Genomic DNA, 27,223 nt, shown 5'->3' on the forward strand with positions numbered 1-27,223 from the left:
TCATTTTTCTTAACAGATCTGCGTAAAAATGACGCAGACAAAGCTCTGGTGGTTTTGCTTTACCATTGCATTTATTCTTCCTTTGTGACTAACAGAAGCTGGCAATAGTTTTTATGGTACTGTATTATGAAGCATCATCGTCCCCTAGGAGTCGCGCTGAAGAGGACAAATCGGGTACTGTGAAATGTGTATTAGTGCAAGTATTACGGATCAACTATGTAAATTTATTATAGGCCATGCAAATAATTAAAGCAGTGTTTCCCAGTGGTAAATTGTCATCGGAAGAACTTCCTGCAACTAAAAATGTAAGCTACATATTACTACATATTCATTTTTAGCTTTATGTGGAAAGATTTGTCTAAAAAATATTTACACATATTGTTCAGAATCACAAATATATTTGCGATTGACTCAAGATCTACAAATCGTTTGTCTTTAAAAACGCACATGCAAAATAAAACTGCCTATGTAAATTGTAGATATACTTGATTACATGATTCAATCCGGACTTTCTCTTTTTATGGTAATGGGGAATTTCGAAAATTCCCTTTCAAAGCCCTTCAAAGGTGCTTGAATTTAGCCTTGGGAAATGTGGACGAATCCTGAGCATATTCAAAGTTAATTAATCACACTCTATAGTATGACGTGGCCAGTGTATCCCTTTCTAAACTTATATTTCTCATCCAATTTCTGCACTGCCTATCCTTACTTGTGTTGCAGGGGTGTTTGATCCTATCCCAGCAGAACTGGTTGCCAGCTTGTTGCAGGGCACACACTCAGGACAATTTATTTTAGTCATAAATTAACATGTTTTTGGAATGTGGGAGAAAAACATGCAGGCACAGGGAAAACATGCAAACTGCATGGGGAAGTCAGTGGCTGGATGTGAACCCTAGACTTCTACATTGTATGGCTGTCGCGCGAACTACTCAGTTTGAACTTGGGATGGTGTCTCCAGAGGCACATCAATACATTTGGCCTACATACAACCAATAAATCCAATCCGATCCTTAAAGTAAAGGGAATAACGATGTCTTTTCTGAGTTTTTCAATGTCAGTCAACAAACCACCGTTTTATCTGTGACAAGCAGTTAACAAATACTGTGTGAGTATGGGTATTATTAAAAAGGAACAGTGTACACATATGTACAGTATAAAATGTATATTAACAGTATAAGAGACAAAATTACAAAGCAATGGTTGGACTGTAAAATACAATCATTCTGGTTTACTCTCTTTGCAGTCAGTCAACAAGTATTTCCCGTGTGTTGCCAAGCTAATTGCATATCCTTCTTTTCTTGAGAAGAATAGTAGAGCACACCACCAAACAAACGCTGATGTAATAAATAGTCTTAGCATGGTCAATCGTTGACTTAAGTTGAAAATCTTAGCCTTTTCAATTAATCACATAATTTGTGTGTATGTAACCAAAGAAACAATAAAAAATACATTGGCACATTACATTCTTCTCCTGTGTTACCTTTGGGCTACTTTACCAATGATACACTAAACCAGCTTCATCCATCTTTGCCTAACTGGATTATCAGGCTTTTGGAGAGTGCAACACAGGCAGAGATTGAAGCAGGGGGAGCGCACCAGTAAAGAAAAAGAACTATTGGATTTGTTTGCTACATTGAAGTCACAGTTTATTTGGCAATTTAGTTTACAGTATGTCCATCAATACATGAATTCTCACCTATCTTGATTTGATGGATTCCGAAGACGAAGCCGAGGTCTTTGCAGTAGACTGTAACCTTGCCATTTCAGAAGAGGAGGTTGATGGAGAAGACGAAGAGGAGGAAGACGAGGAAGAGGATGCCAAGATTTTCAATGCCTGGATGCAACGGTACAGCGGTGCGCAGCAGAAGACGACTGATGAGAAGGAAGACGAAAAGAAAGATGCAAGGCCAGAAAACAGAATCAGCTTGGAGGCGGCAGCCTGTTCTCAAACAAAGCGCAGATCATCTCTGCCCTGTCCGGTAACACACAACTCTACAGTTATTTTTCGCTGTATTAAAGTAATTCACCCTAAGGCAGGGGTCGCCAACGTTTTTGAAGCTGAGATTTACTTTTTTGGTACTGATTAGAACGAAGGGCTACTAGTTTTATATGCTTTTCCCAAAAAAACATGTTATGATGTCAGGTTCATCAAAACAATTTTATACCAAAAATACCGAAAACAAGAGACGCAAACGCTTAATTTTTATTCCAGCTGGAAGGAAGCTAAAGAACAACCATACTGGGTGCTTGCTCGTCAGCTTCTGGTGTCTCTCAGTCCCCCCAAAGATTTTATTTCACTTTGGAGGCCACGAGTTACATCTGTGTCGCCTAGATAAGATTGCTGAGGAAACAATACGCGACACGGCAAACTTGTCTTATCCCAGACTAACATAAGAAAACTGTTAACAAAACATTCAACATTACTATTAGGCCATCACGTAAAATACTACATGTTTTAAAACGTTAATCGAAAGCAAGTGTGTGATAACTATCTGCTAATTATTCCTACAGATATTGTCACTAGTTTGTAACTATTAGAGGTAAGGATAAGCTCAGTCAACCACTAAACATGCCAGTTAGAAGTCAAAGTTCTTATAAAATCACAATGAGCCATGATATAGTATCAGAACCAGACCACAGGCTCCTCAGGTGGTCTTAACTGGTGCCTGCCGATACCATGTTGGAGACCCGTGGCCTGGGGATCTACATGCTTACTTTACATCACAATGTATTCGCACTCCTCATTCCTAAATGACCTTTGAACTGAGTTAAAAAACACAAGTTGACTGCCGACTAGGACAGCGGTAGGTGAACTACAGTCTGTGAGCCACATGCATGCCTCTTAATCTGACCCACTAAATGGTTATAGTGTATATAAAGTGGTTTTAAAAAGTACTACTTCTAAAATAAGTGGATTTGGTGCCACTCTTGTCCCAAATGTTCCAACAGTTTGCAACAAATTTCTTTCACGGTTCATGGATCTCTTAACCGCATTGGTTGTCAGGGCACCAATGAGGATGCAACTCTGGACAGCCTTCTCCACTGTTGACGGTTCCTGGCCTTTTTTTGGGTTGTGGCAAAGTTGGCAGTAGTCCATTCCTTAATGTTGTTGGGCCAGTTCGTTTTCAGTCTTCCTCTCCTCCTGCCCCCTTCGACTGTGCCCAGGAGAATTATCTTGGTCCATTCTGATGATCTTGTAACGTGACCATACCACTGAAGTTTCCGTCTGCGCATAGTTGACAACAGTTCTTCATAGGGTCCAATGTGCCTTCTGGTGGTGTTGCGCACCATTCCGTTTTTCATATGGGTTAAGTACCTGATGCCTAGAAGTTTCCTGGAGCATCACATCTCAAAGGCCTGGATTTTCTTTTCCAGTTTTGCTGTGAAAGTCCATGCCTCGCAAGCGTAAAGGATGATGGAAGTAACCAGGGCTTGCATGAGTCTGATATTTAATTTCACTGCTATGCTCCTGTCCCTCCACATGGGTTCAAGTTTGGCAAGTTCTACTATGGTTTGAGCTATCCTGGCTATGATTTCTGGTTCTGACCCCTCTTCTGATATGACAGCTCTAAGATATTTAAATTTGGTGACAGGTTCTAGCTCTTTGTGGTTAATGTTGATTTTGTGGTGATACCTTGGGGATTTTTGGTCTTATTTTTGTTTTTTTCTCTGCTGATTTCCATCCCATACTGGCTTGATGCTTTGTCCAGGTGATTGACCAGATCTCCGACTTCCTGTTCGTTTCCTGCCAATCCGGCAATATCATCAACAAAACAGAGGTTAGTGATGTTGTGTCCCCCAATGATGACTGTACCTTCATGTTGCATGGGATATGATCCTTCCCAGGAAAATGTTGAATAAAGTTGGAGAGAGAATTCAGCATTTTCTCACACCAACTGTGAATTGAAACCACGCTCCAATGGTACCATTCATCAGTACTGCACTGTTGGCATTGGCATACAGCTCTCAAATGGTCCGAACTAGTTTCTGGCCACTGTTGTACTTCCGCAGGGTGGCCAGTAAAGAGACTTGGCATACTCTGTCAAACACCTTTTGAAATCCACGAAGACGTGATGGAGGTTTATCTGGTGTTGTTTAAACTTTTCACATAAGCTGCACAGATTTTGAAATTTACTGATTAAAAAAAACGTCTGCTACTTTGCTGTAATTCTGAGTGTTTCAAAACAAATTGAATGAAATGGTCTCTTCATATGGGCAGCACGGCGTAGTAGTGGTTAGCGTGTGTGCGGCACAGTTCTGAGGTTATGAGATCGAACCTTCCTGTGTGGAGTTTGCATGTTCTCCCCGGGCTTGTGTGGGTTTCCTCCGGGCACTCTGGTTTTCCTCCCACATTCCAAAAACATGCATGTCAGGTTAATTGGCTGGTCCAAATTGTCCCTAGGTGTGACTGAGCGAGTGAATTGTCTTGTCTCTGTGTGCTTTGCGACTGGCTGGCAACCAGCTCAGGGTGTCCCCTGCCCATTCTCCGAGGAAAGCTGGGATGGGCTCCAGCACCACCGCAACCCTACTGAGGATAAGCGGTGCAGATAATGAATGGATGTATGGTCTCTTTATATATGCCATATAAAATAGACTTATTTCCTTTTTTTGCCATTTATTAATCTTTGCACTAATGGCATGTTTACCACAAAAGGACAAAAATGAAATACATATTTTTAAGATAGCAGTGATGATACGAGAGAATTGTTTTCCTCATGTAGTGCTGAGGTATCTGATTGCAGACTTGAATTGGTAGATACAAAAATGAATCAATATCTTTTTTCTTTTTTAAACTAGGAAACTGTGTTTTTATACTGAAACTAAGATCTACTTTTACTATTTTTCATAGCTATCTGTGTTTTTTGTGTGAATATCTTGGAGTTCTTATCTTCGTGCCTGTGCAGCCCTTTGAGGTTTTTTTTGGAACTGTAGCTAATCAAATAGACATATCTTGACTCGACTTGTATACATTGTACCTTGAGTTAAGTGTTTTGTTTCTGTGAATGCAGTCGACCCTTTCGAGCATGCAAATTGCACGTCTGCACTCCTGCCCGCGCACCCCCGTGACTGCCAAAACTCTATTGCGACGTTCCTCCTCTCGTCGCCTGCTGCCATCTCAGCAAGAGGACGCTGCCCCCTGCGTGCCCACTACTGAGCGGAGACCCTCTCTCATTCCTACCATCCCGGAGGGTGTTACGCCTGAGAAAAAGAGCCAGTTCAGGAGACGCAACGTCATGTCTATGGTGGGTATGCGATAAGACAAAAGCTACCTGCAAGAAGTGGGGTGCAAAGATCATTTTGAGGGGAGGAATAATCAGAGCGTAAAAAAAGGCACAATTTCCGAAAAACGTTTTTTCAACATTTTAAACACAAGTGTTATTTTTAGACTTTAGTAGACACTCAAAATGGGAAGAGAAGCAATCAATGAATTTTAAATGTACAAGGAGGACAGGGAGATAAGCCTTCAGATAAGGAATTTCCTTCCCCGTTCTAAGGCCTTCCCCTGAGCCGTCTCTTATTATTAAATCTTCAAGGGGTGTGGTAATCAAAGAACAGCAACATGAGTGCATTGTAATAGTACAAATAAGGAACTGCCATCCTGTGCAATCTTCTTTGGAGGTGTTCAATATAAGAAACGGAATAAACTAATCTATATGGTTTGCAACAGTCCAAAATGAATAAATTAGACCGTGATTTTTCCAATCAAATTGTAGGTTTTCAAAATTATGTCCGTAATACACTGCTCGCAGCTGCAAACTTTTACAAAGGACAACATGAAGCCATTTTGAACATCAGCCTTTTTTACACTGCCCAGGAATTTCTGGCTCTGTAGTATTTTGTTTGTAAACACCTTTGATATTTTCCCCCCATGTAAACAGAGAATTTTTGAAAGTGTAGAATTTCTGGACTTGGGTGACAAATTTTCAAACAGATTCTTCTGGTTAGTATTGACTTCAGTAAACCCTGCCTGCTAAGTCAGTACAACCGTAATGTTCAACTTATTTTCTTATTGGTCAAAAATAAAAAAAATTGGGAGGGAACTCGGTGGAGATGGACTCCATATATATGTTTATTGTTGTGAAAAACAAGAGTTGCCGGGCTGGAAATGTCATGAACCGGAACCAAATGCGTGACGTTTCTCACACAAGCTTTTATTTTTCGGGAACTGTGGAGTCATGCATGATAGGCAGCGGTCTGGCTTGGAAAGACAGGAACCCAGTGACCGACGAGATCGATTCCAATTGCCCGAGGAGATATCGGACTGATGGGTTCGATGCCGGACAGACAGGATTGATAATGAAACAGGATATCGAAATTATACAGGACAAACTAGACGGGAACGAAAACTGGAAAGAATAATAAACAGGACAAAAATAGATGGGAACAAAACTGGAAACCGATATTAAACAGGACAAAATAAACAGGAACAATACCTTATAGGAAATACCAACAGGAAAACAGGACCGAGGCAGAACCCACGTCCTGCGGGGCAGAGGTTCATTGACGCACTGACAAAAGGAGAGGGGCAGGACTGGGTTTAAATAGCAGGGAAGCCAATCTGTCAACGAGCCGCAGCTGGTGCCACACGGGCGGGGCCAAATGGGCGCCATGGCCACCGTGACAGGAAAGAGAAAATCCGGGTTCAACGAGACGTTACGACAAATAAAACAAAAGCTGGGGATAATCGTTCCATTGCGGATTTTGATACAATGTAACAAAGTACAACAGAAACGAAATACATTCTGGGCTTGTGAGGAAAACAAAGTCCATTTATAACAAAGTGTCGGAAAACTGGCGGGGATTATTTTACAAGACATGAGCCTGGTTTGAAGAAAGAATCTCTGTACATAGTGGTTGTTTACCAAATTACCTAATTTTCAGTTGTGGCTCAACGGAATTTGTGAGTGGTCTAGCAAAAGTCCAGCCACACACAAAGGATCGTTTAAAAAATTACAAGGAATTCACAACAATCGATAAGACATCGAATGAATACACCCATTAATAAATACTTCACTCGGATACATAGATAATCATGAAGTGTATTGAGAACAACTAAATGAATAATGTGATTATCAAAATAATAATGTTATGTTGAAATTAAAATTTGATAATTAAGTAATAAATGGGTTTAACCAAGGAAGTACAGTTCTGAGGTCATGGGTTCAAATCCAGCTAGCTGCCTTCCTGTGCGGGGTTTGCATGTACTCCCCGTGCTTGCGTAGGTTTTCTCCGGGCACTCCGGTTTCCTCCCACATTCCAAAAACATGCATGTCAAGTTAATTGGCCGGTCCAAATTGTCCCTAGGTGTGAATGAGTGAGTGAGTTGTTTGTCTCTGTGCCCTACCCATTGCTCGAAGACAGCTGGGATTGGCTCCAGCACCCCCGCGACCCTACTGAGGATAAGCGGTGCAGATAATGGATGGGTGGATGGATATAACTGAAGGACATACATACAATTATAACTATCTATGCAGTGATATATTACACTATTCTAAGTGACTCAAAGACAATAAAATCAATGAGGGTCTACTAGAATATCTGTACTTTCCCTGGGTCCAATCAGAGACATTTAAAAAAAGTTTACAATAAGGTTATCCACTGTTATTTATTATTTTGATATTTTATTTATTTTATCTGTATTTTCACTTTCCTTGTGCATTGACAAAAACATCCGTCCCAATGCTCTATTGGTCATTTTAAAGGGACATTGTGCCCTATTTGTCCACTAGATGTCCATGTAGTGTGTGGTAAAACAGAAAAACGACTGCTTCAAAGCATAAAAAAGAATACCAACTACTGAGACTTAAATTGACCGAACTGCAGTTTTCCCTCTCATTTTTTACATAACCTGAACCAATGTTTTTATTTCTTAGCTATACCCGTAACAGCAAGATGGTGGACAATCATGTCAGCTCCATTTGGGTGAGCCTCATGTCATGCGAATGCTTAAAAAAATGCACATTTATATAATGGATTTAGATAAGATAGATAAATGTATTATTATTTAGTGATTTTTTGAACACTAGGGCGCACAAAATAATACACACTGTCCTTTTAAAATGCTCTTATTAGAACATGACAAACATATTTATTAAGTAAAAAGAATGACTCTTGTATAATTTGCCATACATGAAATCACAAGGCCCAAGGAAAAACAACTACAGCCGAATGGTGTAATTTCTTTGGTTGAAACACCAAATATCCCTTTTTAAGTTTCAATATATCAACACCAAAACCGTTTTTGCGCGCAATAAGATAAATCTGCCTGTGTGTACTGTAGAGTGATGCAGACAGCATGTGTCTCATCTGCCATCATGACCTGAACCGGGGCGCAGGCGGAGTCAGAGAGTTGCAGTGCACACACAGCTTCCACCGAGAGGTACTTACCAAATCGATTTAGGCAAAAATATGACATCATGCACAGTGTCTCCCTGTCACCCTTTTTTGGTTACGTCAATAGATCTTGGTCTGTTGTGTTTTTTCAGTGTATAGAAGAGTGGTTATGGAGGAAGCAATCATGTCCTACGTGTCACGTCCAAGTGCTCATGCCGCAGCAGGCCGCCTACTGGAGCTCCACTCGGGTGATTGTGCCCTGAGACAAAAATCCACACAGACTAGAGGATGCAGCTGCCTTCAAAATTGGGGCGGTTTGTTGGGGATTCTGGCCACTGAGAGGCCGTGATGGTGAAAATATTCAACCCTCGGTGCACATTTACTATTTTTATGAAAGAAACGGTGGGTATCAAATAGGGACTGCTTAAAATGATAGTTGGATGGCGCTATTTAATTTGCTTTTGTGTTGTTGAATCCTATTTATAACTACTTTATATACATGCTATTGTTTAACATGAATTGTCTGTAGGTATAGAAGACATTATCATTTGTAATTTGTTCCCCGCAATTAAGTGACAAAACCAGTTTGTATCTTTCCTCTCATCCAGCTGAAGTACAACCACACACTATTACTAAATAACGAGAAGCATTATAGAGGGATATGAATACACTTTTATACTTTTGTGTCATGACCAGAACAGAAGTAGGACCCAGATGTGTAACGTTACTCACAAGTTTATTAAAATATAGAGGAAAGGCAGTGCCAGCGATCCGGTGCTCGCTGGACATGGGAAATAAGCCGCTCACGGGTTCGGGACGTGTTCTGAATGGGGAAGTGGATCTTCCGGAGCGGGAGATTGTAGCGTAGTTAGACGGGAAAAACAGGTCATTAGCAGGGACAGGAGATCAAAACGTGGTCGGGTTCAAAAACAGGTCGTAGCAGGAGACAAACGGGAAAATCAGGAACGGACGAGTGGAAAACGGTTGACAAAAAGGGACCGACGGGAGTCAAAGTGCTTGCCTTGTAGAAACGAAGGTTCGCTGACGGACTGACAACAGGCAAGTGAAAGGACTGAGTTTAAAAAGGACTGGGAACCAATCAGGTAGCCAGCAGCAGTTGGCGCCAAACGAGCGGGCACAGGTGAATGAAATGAGTCATCATAACACTTTTGCAGTGAAATACACATTTTGACTTTTTCTTCTGAATAAAACTTTTTTCCTTCATCAAAATTGAACTTGCATGTAATTTTAAAGAGACACTATGATATTTGACCAATAAACGTTGTCGTATTGTGTAATGCAACCAAAAACAAGTGCTATAAAGCACAAGGAAGAACACAAATTATGGAGACTCAAAGTGACCAAACCACTCCATTTCTCCTTTCCATTTTTTTGCCTAGCCTTTTACATTTTTAGTAAAAGATTTTAGTTTTTGGGGGTAACCTTACAAGCCAAGATGGCAGAAAATAATGTTAGCTCTCTGTAGGTAAGCCTCATTTTATGTAAGTACTAATTTCTTGACCTACTAGTATTTTTAGAAATTCATATATTCATATATTTTTGCTTATTATTTAAATCATTGATATTATCTTTTTTTTTTCCAAAGAAATATTTTTTTACCGCTAGGAGGTGCAAATTAATATACAATATCCCTTTGAGACAGGGCAGAATGGCGGCGCAGTGGTTAGTGCGTGTGCGGCACAGATATGAGGTCATGAGACCGAACCTCCTGTGTGGAGTTTGCATGTCCTCCCCGTGCTTGCACACGTCAGGTTAATTGCCCGGTCCAAATTGTCGCGAGGTGTGAATGAGCGAGTGAATTGTCTGTCACTATGTACCCTGGCAACCAGTTCAGGATGTTCCTTACTGGCTGCCCGAAGATAACTGTAATGGGCTCCAACACCCCTGCGACCCTACTGAGGATAAGCAGATAATGGATGGATACCTATGAGACATGTAGACTTTTTCACTAGCCTATCTGCCAAGTCATGAGCAAAGAAACAGTTCGGGGCATTATTATCCACATTAAAAGAATTCATTTTTAGTACTTCTAAGAAAAAAAAAATCTTGATTTTATCAGTCTCAATGGATAAGTACAATTTAATCATTTCTAAAAACAAACCCTACCAAACACATATTTGATTAAAAAAAAAGCAATATTGATTAAAAAAGAAACCCTGGAAAATGTTAAAACGAGAATAACTTACCTTAAATGTGTTTTAACGCAAAATTAGTACTCATATCTTGTTAAAAATAGCATGTGTCCTAATTACTTAAGTGGCACAAATATTTGGCAGTTTTAATAATCAGCATTATAATATAAATTATCTTCCTTGTCATTGGTAACAATATAATGATCATTGTTTACAACAAGATTCGACATGACACTAAGGAATATATGAAATAAAGACATAAAAGAAGAAAAATAATTTCGGGATAAATAGGCAAAAACGTTTAGAAGATAGTGTAAGGAGGCTGGTCTAAGTTCTAAGTCCATCAGAAACTTTGAGTAATTGAAATTTAACCATTAAATTCCTCACTTTGAATTCATGATTTAGTTTTAAGATTAGCGATGATTTAAAGTGAATGAATCGTTGAAATGTATTTACCGGTAATGTATGCCCAGCTATTGATTTTAGAAATTAACAGATCACAGACTCTTTAGAATAATTACTTTTTGGAAGGGTTTTTCAAATTTCCCAAGTGGAAAATAATTCAAGAATGTTTTGTTTTATGTGCTTAGTGTTAAGCTACAGCTGTGCCTCTTATCATTGATGTGACATGAATTTACAACTGAGATAATGCTATTGTTCAATGGTTTGAGGAGCAAGACTTTTTTTGGGGTACTACAAAGCTCATAACCTCCACGTTCCTATTTTTCTGGTTTTTCATTTTCCAACATCATCATCCCTTCATCTCATGCTGCAGTTTGAAGGTGTCCTGTTCCTTATCCTCTTAAGTGCATTAGTGGGCTAACTTTAGCCTGCCATAATACATACAAGACTAGCCAGGCACATATTTTTGAGTGTGGCAAAGCTATAGTAAGTTGTATATCACTCTCCAGAAGTATAAATAGTTTAAATTACACATCACTACAGAGGATTAATTCCAATTTTATCAATTTAATTATCAGGTGAATCCCAATCAGGGTTGTGTAGGGTTACTTTAAGTGGATTACTTTCAATTACTTTTGGATAGCTCCAATACCAAATATGCTAATAAAAGACAAAATCAACTAAATATGAATAAAATTAAGACTCACAACACATGGTAAGCTTTCTCTCCTGTCTTTGATCTCTGCAAAACTAACATAAAATGCGACAGAAACAAAATGAAAATAAATCCCAACAGCTTGCCAACATCATTTTTGCCGTTCCATGTATTCCGTTACTCCCCAAGCCTGCACAAAATTTAGTAATTTTATTCATATTTAGTTTATTTTGTCTTTTATTAGCATATTTGGTATTGGAGTAATCCAAAAGTAATTGAAAGTAATCCAGTTAAAGTAACCCCACCCAAACCTGATCCCAATAAAGTATATGTTGTTAACTGAGGCCAAAACAGTGTGTCAAATGGAACATAAAATAAACGACAATACTGATAATCATGGATTTAGACCGGCTATTAGTAATTGGAAGGGCTAATCTTACTTCAATGTTAGTATTATTAACATTAAAGTGGAATTAATCCACCAACATTCTTCACACTAAAGACGCTGCCCTACTTACGAACGAGACGTTTGTAAGTTGAATTAGTTTGTAAGTAGCTTCAGTGCTATATTTTGTATGTTTTAGGCTTGTATAAGTAATAATAATAATAATAATAATAATAATTTCCTTGTATTGTCATTCTGTGTAACAATGTACACAGAACGAAATGTCGATTGCATCTGACCCGATGCAGCCGCAGCCAAGAGAGGGCGCCGCCGACCACTTTTTAAGTCTTAGGAATGACTCGGCCGGGGCGCGAACCCGAACCTCCCAGTCTCAAAGCGGGCGCCTTACCATCTAGGCTACTGAGCTGGTAACCTGCATTGTTTTGTAATAAAAAATAAGAGCGCTCGTCTTGGGATCAAGGGATCCCAGTTCGAATCCCGGCTCGTCCGTGTTACATGTCGAAGTGTCCTTGGGTAAGACACTGAACCCTTAATACCCCCAATAAGCAGGTTAGCGTCTTACATGGCTGCAATACAAGGCCGCTATTGGGAAATGTGGAGCACATTGTAAAGCGCTTTGGGAAGTCATTGACTTGAAAAGCGCTATATAAATGCAGATCATTTCATTTCATAAATAAAGTTAAGTTTAACTTACTTTTGGAAGATGGGCTTCAAGAAGTCCTCCTCCATGGTAAAAAAGAGGCAGAAAAATAGCGTTCTGACCATTTTCTCAACCACATCAAGCTTTCTTATTCCACTTTCATTTCAAAAGAAACGGCTCGCCTCTTCCTTCCGGTTCCGGTTTCCAACATGGCGGCGCGAGTTTTCGTTGCGGCTGATTGTTATCCGGCTATCCTACTATTTACCACTGTCCTCCTGCTTTCCTTTTTGGATACATGCGTGGCCAATAAGACCTACAGTCGGGAGGAGCTCATCCGACTAGGTGGGTGTCTAAATTTCGACTTTTCGGGCACTTTCTATACCACCCACGACATCCCAAATGAGCTCCAAAGGGACTCGGGTTCGCCCTGCTTTCCCGCTCCACCGAAGAAAAAGAAGAAAAATCGGAGACGAAGACGGCGAAAAGATAGAAAACAGAAGCGAGGATGTCGTGCAGGGAAGCGTGTGAAGTTGATGGAGCAACGACATGAAGATCTGCCTAATCCAACCATCATTTCTTCGTCGATTCTGCGAGTCAACCGACACCCGAAGCCCAACGCACACAACCGGCATCTCGTGACGATCTCCACAAAGGCTACAGCTAAGTCAAATGATTCAAAGCTAAAATTTGGTCTTTTGAATGTTAGATCACTCGCTCCTAAAGCTTTACTTGTAGATAATATTATTCGCGATTATAAACTTAACTGTATTGGTCTCTGTGAAACGTGGTTACGCCCGGATGAGTATTTAGCTCTAAATTATGCTTCTCCCCCAGATTACGAGAGCAGCCATTTAGCACGCACGTTGAAAAAGGGTGGCGGTGTCGCGCTCATTTCTGAAAAAACGCTCAAATTTACTCCTCGTACCTCTAATAATCACAAGTCGTTCGAGGCTCTTGTTATGAGGTCCTCTCCATTGTCAATTTATGTAATAACTATCTATCGGGCACCTGGGCCGTACACAACTTTCTTAGACGAATTTGTTGAACTTTTGTCTGAACTAGTAACCTATGCAGACAAAATTATAATTATGGGCGACTTTAACATTCATATGAACTCCCCACTCAGTTCACTCACTGTTGCGTTTCAGTCTATAATTGATGCTTTTGGTTTTAATCAACTGGTTGATTTGCCAACCCATAAAGATGGAAACACGCTCGACTTGGTTCTGACTCGAGGAGTTTCAACCTCAAACACGGCGGTGCTATCGTGTACTACAGTTATCTCGGATCATTATTTAGTTACATTTGAGGTGCTAGCTAAATGTAGTACCAAAAAAACTGAAGGATTCACCGGACGCAATATAAGCACGGGCACAGTTTCTGAGCTCTCCGATATTCTTCCAGGAGCAGTTGCGTCCTTTCCTTCCTACATAGGCTCCATCGAACCACTCCTAAATGAATTTAACGCTACCCTGGCCAATGCCCTGGATTCAGTTGCGCCCATCCGGCATAAATCACGACCTAAAAGACGCACACCTTGGTTTAATGATGAAACTAGATCCCTTAAACGAGAATGCAGGAAATCTGAAAGAAAATGGCGCGCTACCAAGCTTGAAGTTTTCCATCAAATCTGGTGTGATAGTTTGTTGAAGTATAAAGCGGCCCTGGCCTCTGCAAAATCAGCCTACCTTTCGAAAGTGATTGCGTCACAAAAGAACAATCCCAAGGTCCTTTTCGACACTGTAGCATCGCTAACAAGGCAACAGACTATCCCAGATAGCTCCACCCATTCTGCCCACGACATAATGGTCTTCTTTACTAAGAAGATCCAAAGCATACAGGAAGAAATTGCTAAAGACAGTATTAATTCAACACATACTAAAGCACTCAAATCTCTAGATGCACGACATGGTGGCTGTCTAGGTATTTTGTCCCGTTTTAGTGAACTGTCACTCGAAAATCTTAAACAGATGGTGAATACGGCCAAACCGACGACTTGCCAGTTCGACCCACTTCCAGGTTCACTTATCAAAGGTCTCTTTGGCGTTCTTGCACCTTCAGTTCTAAATATTTTAAACATATCACTCGCCTCAGGTGTAGTTCCAGCTGCTTTTAAGTCCGCTGTCATTAAACCCACACTGAAACGACCCAACCTAGATCCAGAAAACTTATGTAATTATAGACCTGTGTCAAACCTACCGTTTCTTTCTAAAATACTTGAAAAAGTAGTGGCACAGCAGCTGAATGATTTCATGTCCGGGAACAATCTCTTTGAATCAATGCAATCAGGATTCAGGGCTAACCACTCTACTGAGACAGCTCTGATTAAGGTAACCAATGATCTCCTACGGGCAATGGACTCGGGCACATCATCACTTTTGCTGCTGCTGGACCTTAGTGCTGCATTTGACACAGTGGACCATATTATCTTGCTAGAACGGTTGGAAAAATGGATTGGTCTCTCAGGAAGTGTCCTATTATGGTTCAGATCCTACCTCTCAGATAGGACACACTGCGTTAAATATGGCGAATTGACATCTGAGCCATTTAGTGTTACTTGTGGTGTTCCGCAGGGTTCAGTGCTTGGCCCCCTTCTCTTCAGCATTTATATGCTTCCACTAGGTGATATTATTCGTAAGTATAATATCAGTTTCCATTGCTACGCAGATGACACTCAACTCTATCTCCCCATGGAGGAATCTGCCACACTAAACTGTGGAACTTTGGAGGCCTGCCTCACTGAGATAAAAGAGTGGATGTCACTCAATTTCCTGCGTCTTAACCCTGAAAATACTGAAATGTTAGTTATTGGTCCTTCTAAGTCCCGTGACTTATTCTCTAAAACCGCAGTGAACTTGGACAATTGCCACATCACACAGAGTGACTCACTTAAAAATTTAGGTGTCATTTTCGACCCTGATCTGTCCTTTCAAACACATGTGAAGAAAATTACTAGAACCGCTTTCTTCCATCTCTGTAACATTGCTAAAATTCGTCCTATACTTTCTCAGTCGGATGCGGAAATCATAATTCATGCGTTTGTTACCTCCCGTCTCGACTACTGTAATGCACTACTTTCCGGTCTTCCGATGACCAGACTCAAGAGTCTTCAGCTGGTACAAAATGCTGCAGCGATGCTTTTAACAAGGACAAAAAAGTACGATCACATCACCCCAATTTTGGCTAACCTGCATTGGCTCCCTGTTAGCCTAAGATGCGATTTTAAGGTTCTCCTACTACTATACAAAATCATACATGGACTTTCCCCCTCATATCTTTCAGATCTGATCTCCCCCTATATCCCGGCCCGAAGCCTTCGTTCCGAGAGCGCCGGTCTCCTGGTGATCCCAAGAGCCAAGAAGTGTTCCGCTGGTTCGAGAGCGTTCTCCATCCGGGCACCGGTGTTGTGGAATGCTCTTCCCCCTGAGATCCGATCTGCAACCTCGGTGGAAATGTTTAAATCTAGGCTTAAAACTCACTTCTACTCTATAGCATACGAGTAACCTAATCTTATATGTAATAACTTGTGAAGCCCTTATAGACTAATTGTGATTAAGGGCTATACAAATAAAAATGACTTGACTTGACTTGACTTCCTTACACTTAACGCAAATTATATTGAATGGATGCACGAGATATTAAACAATAAAAATGTCAAGGTTCTTAGCACGCTGGAGATACAGTAGAGTATTTTTACACACAAACTAGGAAGAGGAAGCCGGATTTTTTTCTTCAGGCTGGATGCTGGGTGAGCTCTTACAGTGTCACAAGCCCGTAGTGGTGGAAAGAAGCATTACAGTACTGGCCTGTACTCAGAAAAAGGTGCACAATGCAAAATGCAACTTACAGCAATGTCCAAGTATTTATTTTTCGACTTCCCGAAAAAAATATTCATATCTACCGTTTTTCGTAACTCGAATGGTCGTAAGTAGGGGAGCGTCTGTAATCTGTAATTAAGCAAGGGCACAATTTGAAGTGTTGTTAATGACCATGAAAAATAATTAACTTTAACAGCATACCGAAAACACTACTTCGCAAATTTGCAACTTTACCTTCCATGTGAAATTCAATCTACCTCATTTACTGAACATTAAGAATTCTTCATCTGAGTTGTGCTAATATAAGGCCGTCAATCCCAACTTGACAAGACAAACAAAGAAAACTTTATTGACTGAAGTCAGTGGAAAGTCAGTAGCAGCACTTAACCTGCAAGAGTGAATGATTTTAAAGAATGAAGAAGCCAACAACAAGCTGACTTTTTACAACAAATTCGGTTTCATTTTTATGACAATAGCCACGTATGCAATGTTGGGAATAACGCCGTTATGAGTAACGCAGTTTCGTAATGGCGTACTTTTTTCAATAGCGGGGTAATCTAACTTTTTCCGAAGTTACAACGCCGTTATCGTTATTAGCGGTCAAAAGCGGTGCGTTACTTTAAATAAAGCGGTTTTCAGCTCTCTTCCGAGTTCGTTGCATTTTGTCGTTTCGGATCATGTCTCCATTCAAAAATAACTACTACCATATAGTAAGATAGCGATTACAAATATAGTATTTACGAAAAGAAAAGAAAAGGCGAATGACAGCTGTTGCGGCAACCGACTCGTCGTTTGCGAACGTAACGGCTTTGTGAGCCGTCTCTTGGAAGTGAAAGCTGACTACCCACCAATCGAGAGCCGTTTCCCTTCGTTTTGCTATTTTTCTCCTATATTAATCAAAATGCATTTTTTTCTGGGATTCTGGGCTGTTGACTTGGAATTCGTTAGGTATAAAAAAGGCTAAAATTGTTTTGTATATTATCGTTTTATTTTGTAGATTTATAAATATTTCATTTATGTTTTTTATGGTTTTCAGTGTTAACGATTACGTGTTAATTTTGCTTGAATTCCCCATTTTCAAATTATTCTTCATAATACATAATAAATACTAATATATGGATTAAACAAGAAAAACAACCTGATGAGATATTTGGGAGCCGAAAAAGCAGGGCTCTTTTTAGTCAGCCAGGCAGAAAAAGCCTGTTCTCTAAAAAGAGTCAGAATTCCCATCTCTACAACAGACCATTCGAGTTAGATTTGATTTAGTAAACTCACTTTATATTGTTTACTGCTGATTGTTATTTTATTATATTGTTTACTGTTTCTTTTTGTTGCACTTCAAGTACAGGATAAATATTTTGCCGGTGAGGTGCAATAACTATAAAAAGGTTCTATAACACAACTACCCGTCTGTTATTCTCTATTCAACTGACTCGAATACTGCTCAGAAAAATTCCAATTATTTGACTTACGACTTCTTTTTAAATAGTTACTTTGTCTGGCAACAAGTTACTTGTACTATAGAGTAACTCAGTTTCTTTTTGGAAGAAGTAGTGAGTAACTATAACTAATTACTTTTTAAAGTAGCATGCCCAACACTGCACATGTGTAATAATAAACAGCAACATGAAATTTACTGTGAAGGGATCAGGATCGTTTTGGGATGAATCTTGACCAAAAGTGTAAAAGTAGACTAAGTTGGTTGTGACATTACCAAACCAGAGCTGATTATTAAACAAGAACAAAGAGTGCCAAACATTTATCAACTCCATATTCATCAGACACAATTATGGAAAATGAAAATGATATGATTAAACAACTATATCAGTTTGAACCTGTTGCGTGCTGCAAAATAAATAAACATTGCCAAAGTTAGTTGTATATAATAGCACAGTTCATACCACAAAATCATGAATTATGGGCTATGGTATAAGCACTCAAGATATTCAATTCCTGGTCTTTAAATGTAAAGCAAACTGGGCCTTTGTAAAATAGTCAACAATCAGCTGGTTGACTAAATTCGACCACATTGACCTGGTGTGCTTTGCACAATGCAGCCTGTGACTCCAAAGGCCGCCATGTTGATCGTGGCTCTTTCTTCATACCATCTCGTACTGGTTCGTGTTGATGAAGTAAGACAGGCAGCAGGCGAGCGACATGCCTATAAGCTGGCAAGCATAACATTATATTTGAGAGACAAATGCAAATTCAACTCGTTACATGGACTACAATCACAGCAGTGATGCGGTACCACTATGGAAAATGAACGAGCACCTGCGAGAAGGCGATCCCGAAGGTGACTCCAGCGATGATTCCCATGTTGCTCTCAATAAAGGACGTTACCAGCTCGTAGCAACCCTGCACACACGTGTTTTCGTCACCCAGGCCAAAATTTTGCTATATACTGTAAATTCCAGACTACAAGCCGCTACTTTTTCTCTACATTTTAAACTGCGGCTTAGTATACAATGCGGCTTATTCCTTTTTTTTCTGCGAGTCCTTCCCAATGATCTCCCCAGCTGCAGTCCCCGTCAGGGCTCCACTTTGATGCAGCGGCCCTCCCCGCACCGTCTGGCAGCCCGTCACCTAACAGCTGTCTTAAAACGGACCAGGGGAATCTGACTGTTTGATTAAGTCTAAGCATTGCGATTTCTGCCAAGTGATTTGAATGTCAAAGTGAAGATACAAAGAAGCGCTGGTAGACGGTAACCACTCCCTTCGGTAGCCAAATGCCTCATCATCCAATTAGTGACGAGCATGAATTGATGAACAAGATTACTACTATCACTATGGAGTAGCATCACCATCTTGGCAGAATTAGCGGGGAAATGTCTAAGAAAACACATTGTGTCGCGATAAAGACACTTGTTTGCGGTCTGTGTCCACAGCTGTCTATCTCCACCAACTAGCGCAGCAGTCAATATTAATAAAATTTGCATTAACATTTACACAGGAGTAGAGCAAAAACATTGTCAAAATAAAACTCAATGTACTGTACTGACTAAAATTCAGAAGTCTGTACAATCACAATGGTCTGTACACTGTGCCTTGCGAATGACCTTAAACTCTGGGGCTTAAAATCCGGTGAGGCTTGTGCAAAAACAAAGTTGAGTTATTTCTTAAAATCTGCACACGCAGCTTTGTAGTCCGGAATTGACAGTAATCAATTGCTTTGGTGAACCCTTGACACTATCACTATTCACCTGCTTGTGGACTTTGCGAGGTGCCAGAGTGGCGTTCTTCAAGTCATCCTCTTTGCAATCGGAGTAAGAAACACAGCAGCTGACTGGGATCCCCCCGGTCGGGAAATATTCGCTGGATAACCAGCTGCTGTAGTTATGAACACCGCAGCATTGCAACTGCACGGAGACAACAAAGGTAAAATAACCGATACTTCTGTGCAATGTTAAAGCAGAACTGAAGGTGAATTTAACAACAAATATTTATGAAAGAATAAAAAGCTAGCATTGGACAACTACAATGACAGTTAACTGAACCACAAAATATAGCAAAATGTGGGAACAAAAATGTAGGCATGTTTGCTGTACTGCATTTAATAATAAAAACACATTCCCTATTATTGCACATAATGGTAAAAAGTAATTAAGTTAAGTTCTGTACATGCCTCAGTCCCTCAAATCGAGCACAAAACGGCGCCAAAGTGCAGCGCCAAAGTTTGTTAATAATAATAATAATAACCCGAACCCGAACCTCCCAGTCTCAAAGCGGGCGCCTTACCATCTAGGCTACTGAGGTAAAAGTATGTTGCTTCTGAATAATAATGCTCAAGTACAAGTAAAAAGTCATCCAAATAATTACTTGAGTAAAAGTAAGCTGCGCCGGGCAGAGTACATGCTGTGCAGATCTTCCACGAAGAAAAAACAGCGAGAGAGAGAAGCCCAGCCCGACTTGATAATTGACATTTTATTCCGAACCAAGATCTTACCTCTACCTTGAAGAAAAGGTTTACAGTGCAGCAACACATGTAAACAGACAATAGGTTTTAAAGTTTTTCCTTGCCATCATGCAGGTTTTGGATCAGGGGATAGTTTAATAATAGTCTGTGATTTGCAATAATATGTGGTCTGTGCAGCCCTTTGAGACTCCTTGTGATTACCAAAAAAATGACTTGACTAAATGCCTGGAATACAATATGGAAAGACCTTACACGACCAGTGCGCATCAAAGGATATTTGACAAAGTCACTGTATTGTGTTGTGTAACCAAAAATGGGTGCTACAAAACACAAGGAAGAATGCAAACTACAGAGCCTCAAAGTGAACAAACCACAAAATTGTTCTTCCTGTTTTCCACCCAGCCTTTCACAAGGTTTTTGATTATTTGTGGGTAACTGTTGCAGAAATGGAAATGGTGGCCAATCATGTCAGCTCCCTCTGGGTGAGCCACATGTTATGTCAAATAAATACAAATTTCTCAATCTACAAGTATTTGAAATAAATGCTGGTTTATCTGATGTTTAATTTAAAAAGAACAAAACGTGTTCATTGTGCATGTCAGTATTGGTGCATAGTATTAGCAGCTTTCATAGGTATGCGATACATTAAAACAAGGTTGGTATCGACCTGATATTAATACTGTATCAAGCATTAGTACTCAATCTTGGTAGTACTAAACTAGATATTGTGATGTTGCTAGTTGTACCAACAGCATAAAGCTGCCCCACAAATAATGTTTGAGACTCAAGTAAAAATGTGTTATGTTATAAGACGTAAAATTTAGTGGTTAAAAAATTTACTAAGGATATTGACTCGAGCAAAGAAATGTCTTTTCTGATAATAATTGTGCCCTCAAATGTTCAAAATCAAGCTTGCGATAACTACTGATGAGGCCTCGTGACTTGTTGCACATTGAGGATTTCTTTTAAAAAGACCCACTCCATCTATGGACTTTTTAGAACTTATTTCAGTTTGCTTAAGAAAATATCGATGAGGGTTCACCATAACCTGAGGATTCAAGCAAAGAAAAAACCAAGGGGCTCCCATTAGAAGTTTTTAATTGAGGTATGGTACAAAATTTGCAGACCAGGATATTATCCAATAATGATATTCTCCGAACAGATATACTTTTATCCGTAGTCAGGTATTTTTCTTTAAAATTGTGCAATTGTCAATTTGAATCTAGACAAATTGATCATGTTTGCTTTAACTGTCAGAACCAGAACAAATGGTAGACCCAATTGCTTAACGTTTCACACAAAAGTTTATTGGGATCTCGAGGAAACAAACGCCACAAATCTGGTGATCGCTGGAAAGGAGGAGCAAGCAGCTCACGGGATCGGAGCATGGTCGGAATGCGGAAGTGATTCGCCGGGACGGAAGGTCGCAGCGTGGTGAGGAGCGAAAATGGGTCAATAGCGGGAGATCAGAGCTTGGTCAAATGGACAAAACGGGAGGATAGCCGGAGACAGACGGGACAATAAGAAACAGACGAGTATGAAAAGGATGAAGACGGGACCGACGGGAGCCAGAGTCAAAGTTCTTGCCTTGCGTATGCAATGGTTTGCTGACGGACTGACCAGGACCGACTGGAGAACCGGGAATAAATAGGAGGGGAATCAATCAGGCAACCAGGAGCAGCTGGTGCCAAACGAGCGGGCACAGGTTAGTGCAATGAGCAATCATGACATTTAAACCCTAATGTGAGTCCTGACACTCTTAAATTGTAAGAAAGCTAATAATTTTAAAGAAGGATAAGGGACCAATGGATTAAGACCATGCCACACTTGTTTGCCTTTGAATAGAAGCACCTGTGGCTGAATCCAAGCAGGGTCAGGTCTCCTACTTTGTGGACCTATAATTTCTATTTCTGATGGTCATGCTCATTTAATAAAATCAACCGCTCTGTTTTGTAAAACTGAATTATGAGACACTAACTTTTCGTTGGACATCGTCCACAGCAACGCTCCTGTCGCTTCGTCCGTCGTATTGTAGCACTGCTTCGCTGTACGTGGTGAGGAAGGTACCTTTGATCTGAGCACACAAATAAACACATACATTATTCCAAAACCAGGTTGGGTTATGAGATTTTTTAAAAATCCAGTTCAAACCTCGTGGCGAAAGATAAAGCCGGAGATTCCAGCGATGAGCTCGATCAGGAAAATCAAAGCCAGGAAGATGGCGTACTGTTGTGGGGAGACACAATCAAAACGCGAAAAGCATGCGAAAACTCAAACAATATTTTACCAGTTTGAGCATCCAAGGGTGACCCTTGCATGTGGCGAAGCAGCCGAAAAGGCCAAACAGCACGATGGCGACGCCGGTGCCGGTAAGGATGAAGGGAGCGTTGGACGGCGCGCTGGAGATCAACAGCGTGTAGGGACTCAACATGAACTTCCACCATAGACCCACAGCGAGGAGGACCACGCCTGTTACCTGTCCATAGAGTTGGGGAGAGCACGCATGCAACAATGCATTCAAATTAAGTTAACACTGTGGCTCAAAGGTTAATGATTCAAAGTGTGCTGGAGCACTTGTCTCTCCGTGACATTTTATGAAATACTGGACTTAGGTTTTTCAAACTTAAATGTTCCAAGGGATGGGCAGGGCACCCGTATGATGCGGCAGGGGTAAACCAGTGAAAGCTTTCGGGCCCTGCTGTTGAACAGAAGAGTGTGTTGTGTCACCCTGACCCGAGTGACATGGCCGTTTTCTTGTGTCCCGTTTCATCTGGAGGGACGAAAGCATGACCAACTTGGGTGCCGAGGTGCTTAACCTTTTTGGGTGTTTGGGAATTTGGGTTGGCCATGATCCAAATATTTTGTGTGTGTTTTTTGCTACTTTTTCCCCTTTTTTTCTTTTCTTTGTTTATGTGTATGTGTTCGTCTTGCTGTCGGTCACCTCTCTCGAGGGATATGACCAGGGTAGATAGATAGGACTTAAGTTTGAAAACTCTTTTGTTAATACCCAATGTAAATTATTCACTCATTCATTTTCCAAACCACTTATCCTTACCAGGGTCACAGGGGTGCAGACATAAGGAAATGAGCAGTGGACACCCTGGACTAGTTGCCATCCAATCACAGGGCACACAGAGAAATAAACATCCACATACATATTCATTCTGAGGCATAATTCCAAGTCACTATTTACCTCAGTGTGAGGTTAACATAGTGCCCGGAAAAACCTACACAGGCACTGAGAGAACATGCTAACTCCGTACAAGGAGGTCAGGAGCTGGAATTAAAACTGGGAACTCCAAACTGTAAGCAGGGCATACCACCCAGTCATTCGCCGTACCGCCCCTCAGTGTCACGATTGCTAAAGTGAAGACACCTGCGGCAGTTGTGTGGCGCGCTGGAGCGCGCTCCCTGATTGGCTGCCGTACTGTTCTTAAGCGGTCAGCGCCCAGACCAGTTTGTCCGAGCGTACCTCTGAGTTCCTGTGTGTTCATGCCAGATCGTCAAGTACTAAAGACTACTCTGTTTTGATTCTTGCTTTCGGTTTCGACCTGTTTTCCGCTCCTCGCTACGACTTTCTCTCCTGCCTTGATCATCGACCTGCCTGCGAAGTTTGATTCCTCTTACCTGTCACGGAACTGACGCCCCCGCCCCAACGCTACGAGCGATCGACGCACAGCGGCTTCCTAAGCCAGCTCCCTTAACTAATCAATAAAGATTCCTTCCAAACGTACGCATTTGAGTCCGAGATTCCTTTCTGGGTCCTGACACTCAGTGTAATTTAATAATGAGAAAAAGATGGTTTGGTGAAAATGATATCAAGGAACCTTAGCAGGGGTGCTATTTTTTGTTTTTATCTCTGAGGGCCATGTATAGAAGATTTGAACAATACAAGGTGGATATATTCCTTACTGTAATTGACTGATAAGCAAGCCTAACATATATTTTGAATTTGAAAAGCAACCCCCAAGAAATTATCTGCCCATATAGTCAACGGTACAAAGTCTCATTATTCTTAGAAGCAAAAAACAAATCTGCTGAAGGTGTGGCACTTTGTTATTTTTCAATGTATTTACAAACATAGGGATGAGCAATAACTGGAACATTCTAGACACACTGTAATTGGACATTCATTGATCAGTAATAAGGGTTTGCCAGTGTATGGTTTTCGGTACCTTTAAGGGACTCACGAAAAAAATGATGGGAGACTCGCTGATGCAACCAACCTGTGAGCTTAATAAAATGTTGCCCAAACCAAAGCTGGAGTGGAGTCTTATAAGCCATCTCAAGGGGGCAACAAATGCAGTCGTTTTTACAGCGCTCACACATGAGATTTTGTTTTTTATTTTAATTTAGGTTTAGTGCAGAACCTAAAAATGCTTTGTACATATATATTTAAAAAACATAGTGTGTATTGTTATTGCGGGCTGTTGAAAATTATAGCCATCGTTTGGAGATCAAAGTCCCAAAAGCTCAGCTTGCAAACTACAGATGCTCCCCTACTTACGACCATTCGACTCACGTAAAATGGTAGATACGAATATTTTTTTCGGAATGTCGAAAAATATCTGGACATTGCTGTTGAGTGTACCTTTTTCCGAGTAAAGGACATTACTGTAGTGCTTCTTTCTGCTGCTACCGGCTTGTGGTGGCGCTGTGAGAGGTCACCCAGCATCCACCCTGAGGAAGAAATCTGGCTTCTACTTCCTAGTTTGCGTGTAAACGTACAGTACTGTATCTAGCACGCTAAGAACTTTGACGTTTTTGTTGTCAAATATCTCGTGCATCCATTCATAATAGTTGGTGTATTAAGAAGAGGCGAGCCGTTTCTTTTGAAATTAAAGTGGAATAAGAAAGCTTGATGCGGTTGAGAAAATAGTCGGAACGCTTTTTTTGGCCACTTTTTACCACAGAGGTGGACCTTTTTTTATATTTATAGAGCATATTGTTTTATGAAATGTTTATTTTTTTAGTACAAAACAATACAGGTTACTTGTACAGTACTGTATATACTATGTCTAAACTATCTCCAGAACTTTTACATTTTTATCATTTAATATCTTGTGCATCCATTCAATATGGTTACTGTAAAATGTAAAGAAGAGATGATCCGTTTCTTTTGAAATGAAAGTGGAATATGAAAGTTTGATGCGGTTGAGAAAATGGTCGGATCGCTTTTTACCACGGAAGAGGACCTCTTGAAGCCCATCTTCCACAAGTAAGTTAGACTTCATTTTATTCATCTTTATAGAGCATATTGTTTTATGAAATGTTTATTTTTCAGTACAAAACAATACAGGTTACTTATACAGACTTTAAACATACACTTCCTACAAAATATAGCACGGAAGCAACTTACGAACAAATTTAACTTGTGAACATTCGCCCGGAACCTATCTCGTTCACAAGTAGGGCAGCGTCAGTATCGCATGACACAAGCCAGAAATCAGGTGACAACATTGTTAATATGAATAATGAGCGGATGCATTCAACAAATTGTTGTAATTTTTGATATGTCAATATGAATTCGAGTTTTAAACCACCACCATCAAAATTGAAGCAAATATTGAACTGGAATGATTTATTATTTCACATTAAGTGGCGTGCAAGTAAAGATAAAGTTTCCCAATTGGGCCTTCTTAACCCACCCATTGCAAATCGAAGGAAAAAAAATGGACACACTTGTGTTAGTCACTTTGTTCATTTACAAGTGGGTGAGACTACTTCGCCTAGCTTCTCATCATTCCTGAGATCATTCCACTCCTGAACTCTGACCTCGACTTTTTCATAAAACACCTTCGATGCTATCACAAGCAATTAGAAACATCTATCCCCTCTTTCTCTGGCTAAGACGTAATGAGTGATCTCGATTTTTTTCCCCCCTCACTTTCAGCCAACGAAGCGGACAACAACAAAGAGCAGTTTTCAAGACTTAGATAGGAGGCATGATGCCAAAACGCATCTCACCCAGAAGATGAAAGAGTAAAAAAGCAGCAGGATCTTCACACACAAGATGAACGGCTTGGTTTCCATCCTCCTGGGTGCCATGGCTCCACTTTCTCTCTCGCCAACCCGGGCCGTCCGATTTGAAGCGCATGCAAAAAAGGTGACCCAGACCTACTTTGAGTTTGTCAGCCCGGCGAGCGCACCTTCCATGCTAACATCTGAGAATGGTAACAGTGCGAGAGGCTTCATATGCCAGCAAAGCTCATAGTTCACACTTGAGCCACACAATTAACATGAAAGTGAAGCTGTAACACCATCACGACAAGCATCCGTAGCCACTGGCTGCCAACATCAACTTGTATCCTCGTTTAGCACAAAAGTCTTTCATTTCGAGAAAAGGTACAAATATATGTTGCTCGGTGGGTACAAATGAGAATGACCATGAATAATTACTGGTGAAATTGATTTATGTATTTATGTAATAACATGCAGGGCCGTAGCCCCGGAAGCACATAACACGCACTGCGTAGGGCAGTGATTTTTAACCACTGTGCCGCAAAACACTAGTGTGCCGTTAGAGATCGTCAGGTATGCCGTGAGAAATTATCCAAAGTCACTTTTTAAAATTTTATACAACATTTATGAATCATTTTCTGCAAATATTATGTCATTGTCAAGTGTCTGTGCTGTAAAAACTCGGGGTATTATAAATTATATTTAAATATTAGTAATTAAACAGACTGTTCAGTGCATACCTGTCAACCTCCATGGCTGCATGCCCTTACAAACTGTCGTATTTTCCCTTACAAAATACAAAAAAATCTTACACCATATTTTTTTTTCAAACGTGTTTATTTATGTACTTTAACATGTTATATTGTACATGTGTTTCGTTATATCATTCTGTACATATCCTTGATAAAAAAATAAAAAAATCAAGAACAATTGTAATC

General features: G+C 40.4%; 2 protein-coding genes across 3 annotated transcripts; one reads left to right on the top strand and one right to left on the bottom strand.

The window, feature by feature from the left end:
* Positions 1 to 61: 61 nt before the first annotated feature.
* On the top strand, positions 62 to 9,343 carry LOC148369089 (uncharacterized). Of its 2 annotated transcripts, XM_088331004.1 has the most exons (5): positions 62 to 1,979; positions 3,711 to 3,779; positions 5,010 to 5,243; positions 8,282 to 8,380; positions 8,487 to 9,343. In XM_088331004.1, exons 1-5 carry the CDS (start codon positions 1,710 to 1,712, stop codon positions 8,595 to 8,597), a joined length of 783 nt encoding a protein of 260 aa, XP_088187130.1. In that variant the 5' UTR covers positions 62 to 1,709; the 3' UTR covers positions 8,598 to 9,343. The 2 variants fall into 2 exon arrangements, with proteins under 2 accessions (XP_088187130.1, XP_088187132.1); XM_088331006.1 differs by lacking the exon at positions 3,711 to 3,779.
* Positions 9,344 to 18,507: 9,164 nt separating this feature from the next.
* LOC148369090 (tetraspanin-7-like) lies at positions 18,508 to 26,372 on the bottom strand. The gene is made up of 7 exons (XM_088329890.1): positions 26,292 to 26,372; positions 22,612 to 22,800; positions 22,476 to 22,550; positions 22,303 to 22,398; positions 19,612 to 19,767; positions 18,683 to 18,766; positions 18,508 to 18,576 (listed from the first exon to the last, which is right to left on the bottom strand). The coding sequence occupies exons 1-7, from the start codon at positions 26,370 to 26,372 to the stop codon at positions 18,508 to 18,510; spliced, it is 750 nt and encodes a 249-aa protein (XP_088186016.1).
* Between the last annotated feature and the right edge of the window lie 851 nt (positions 26,373 to 27,223).

This window comes from Urocampus carinirostris, chromosome 3 (genome assembly GCF_059441175.1).
Source record: "Urocampus carinirostris isolate Australia breed hairy pipefish chromosome 3, RoL_Ucar_1.0, whole genome shotgun sequence".
NCBI classification, from domain to species: Eukaryota; Metazoa; Chordata; class Actinopteri; order Syngnathiformes; family Syngnathidae; genus Urocampus; species Urocampus carinirostris.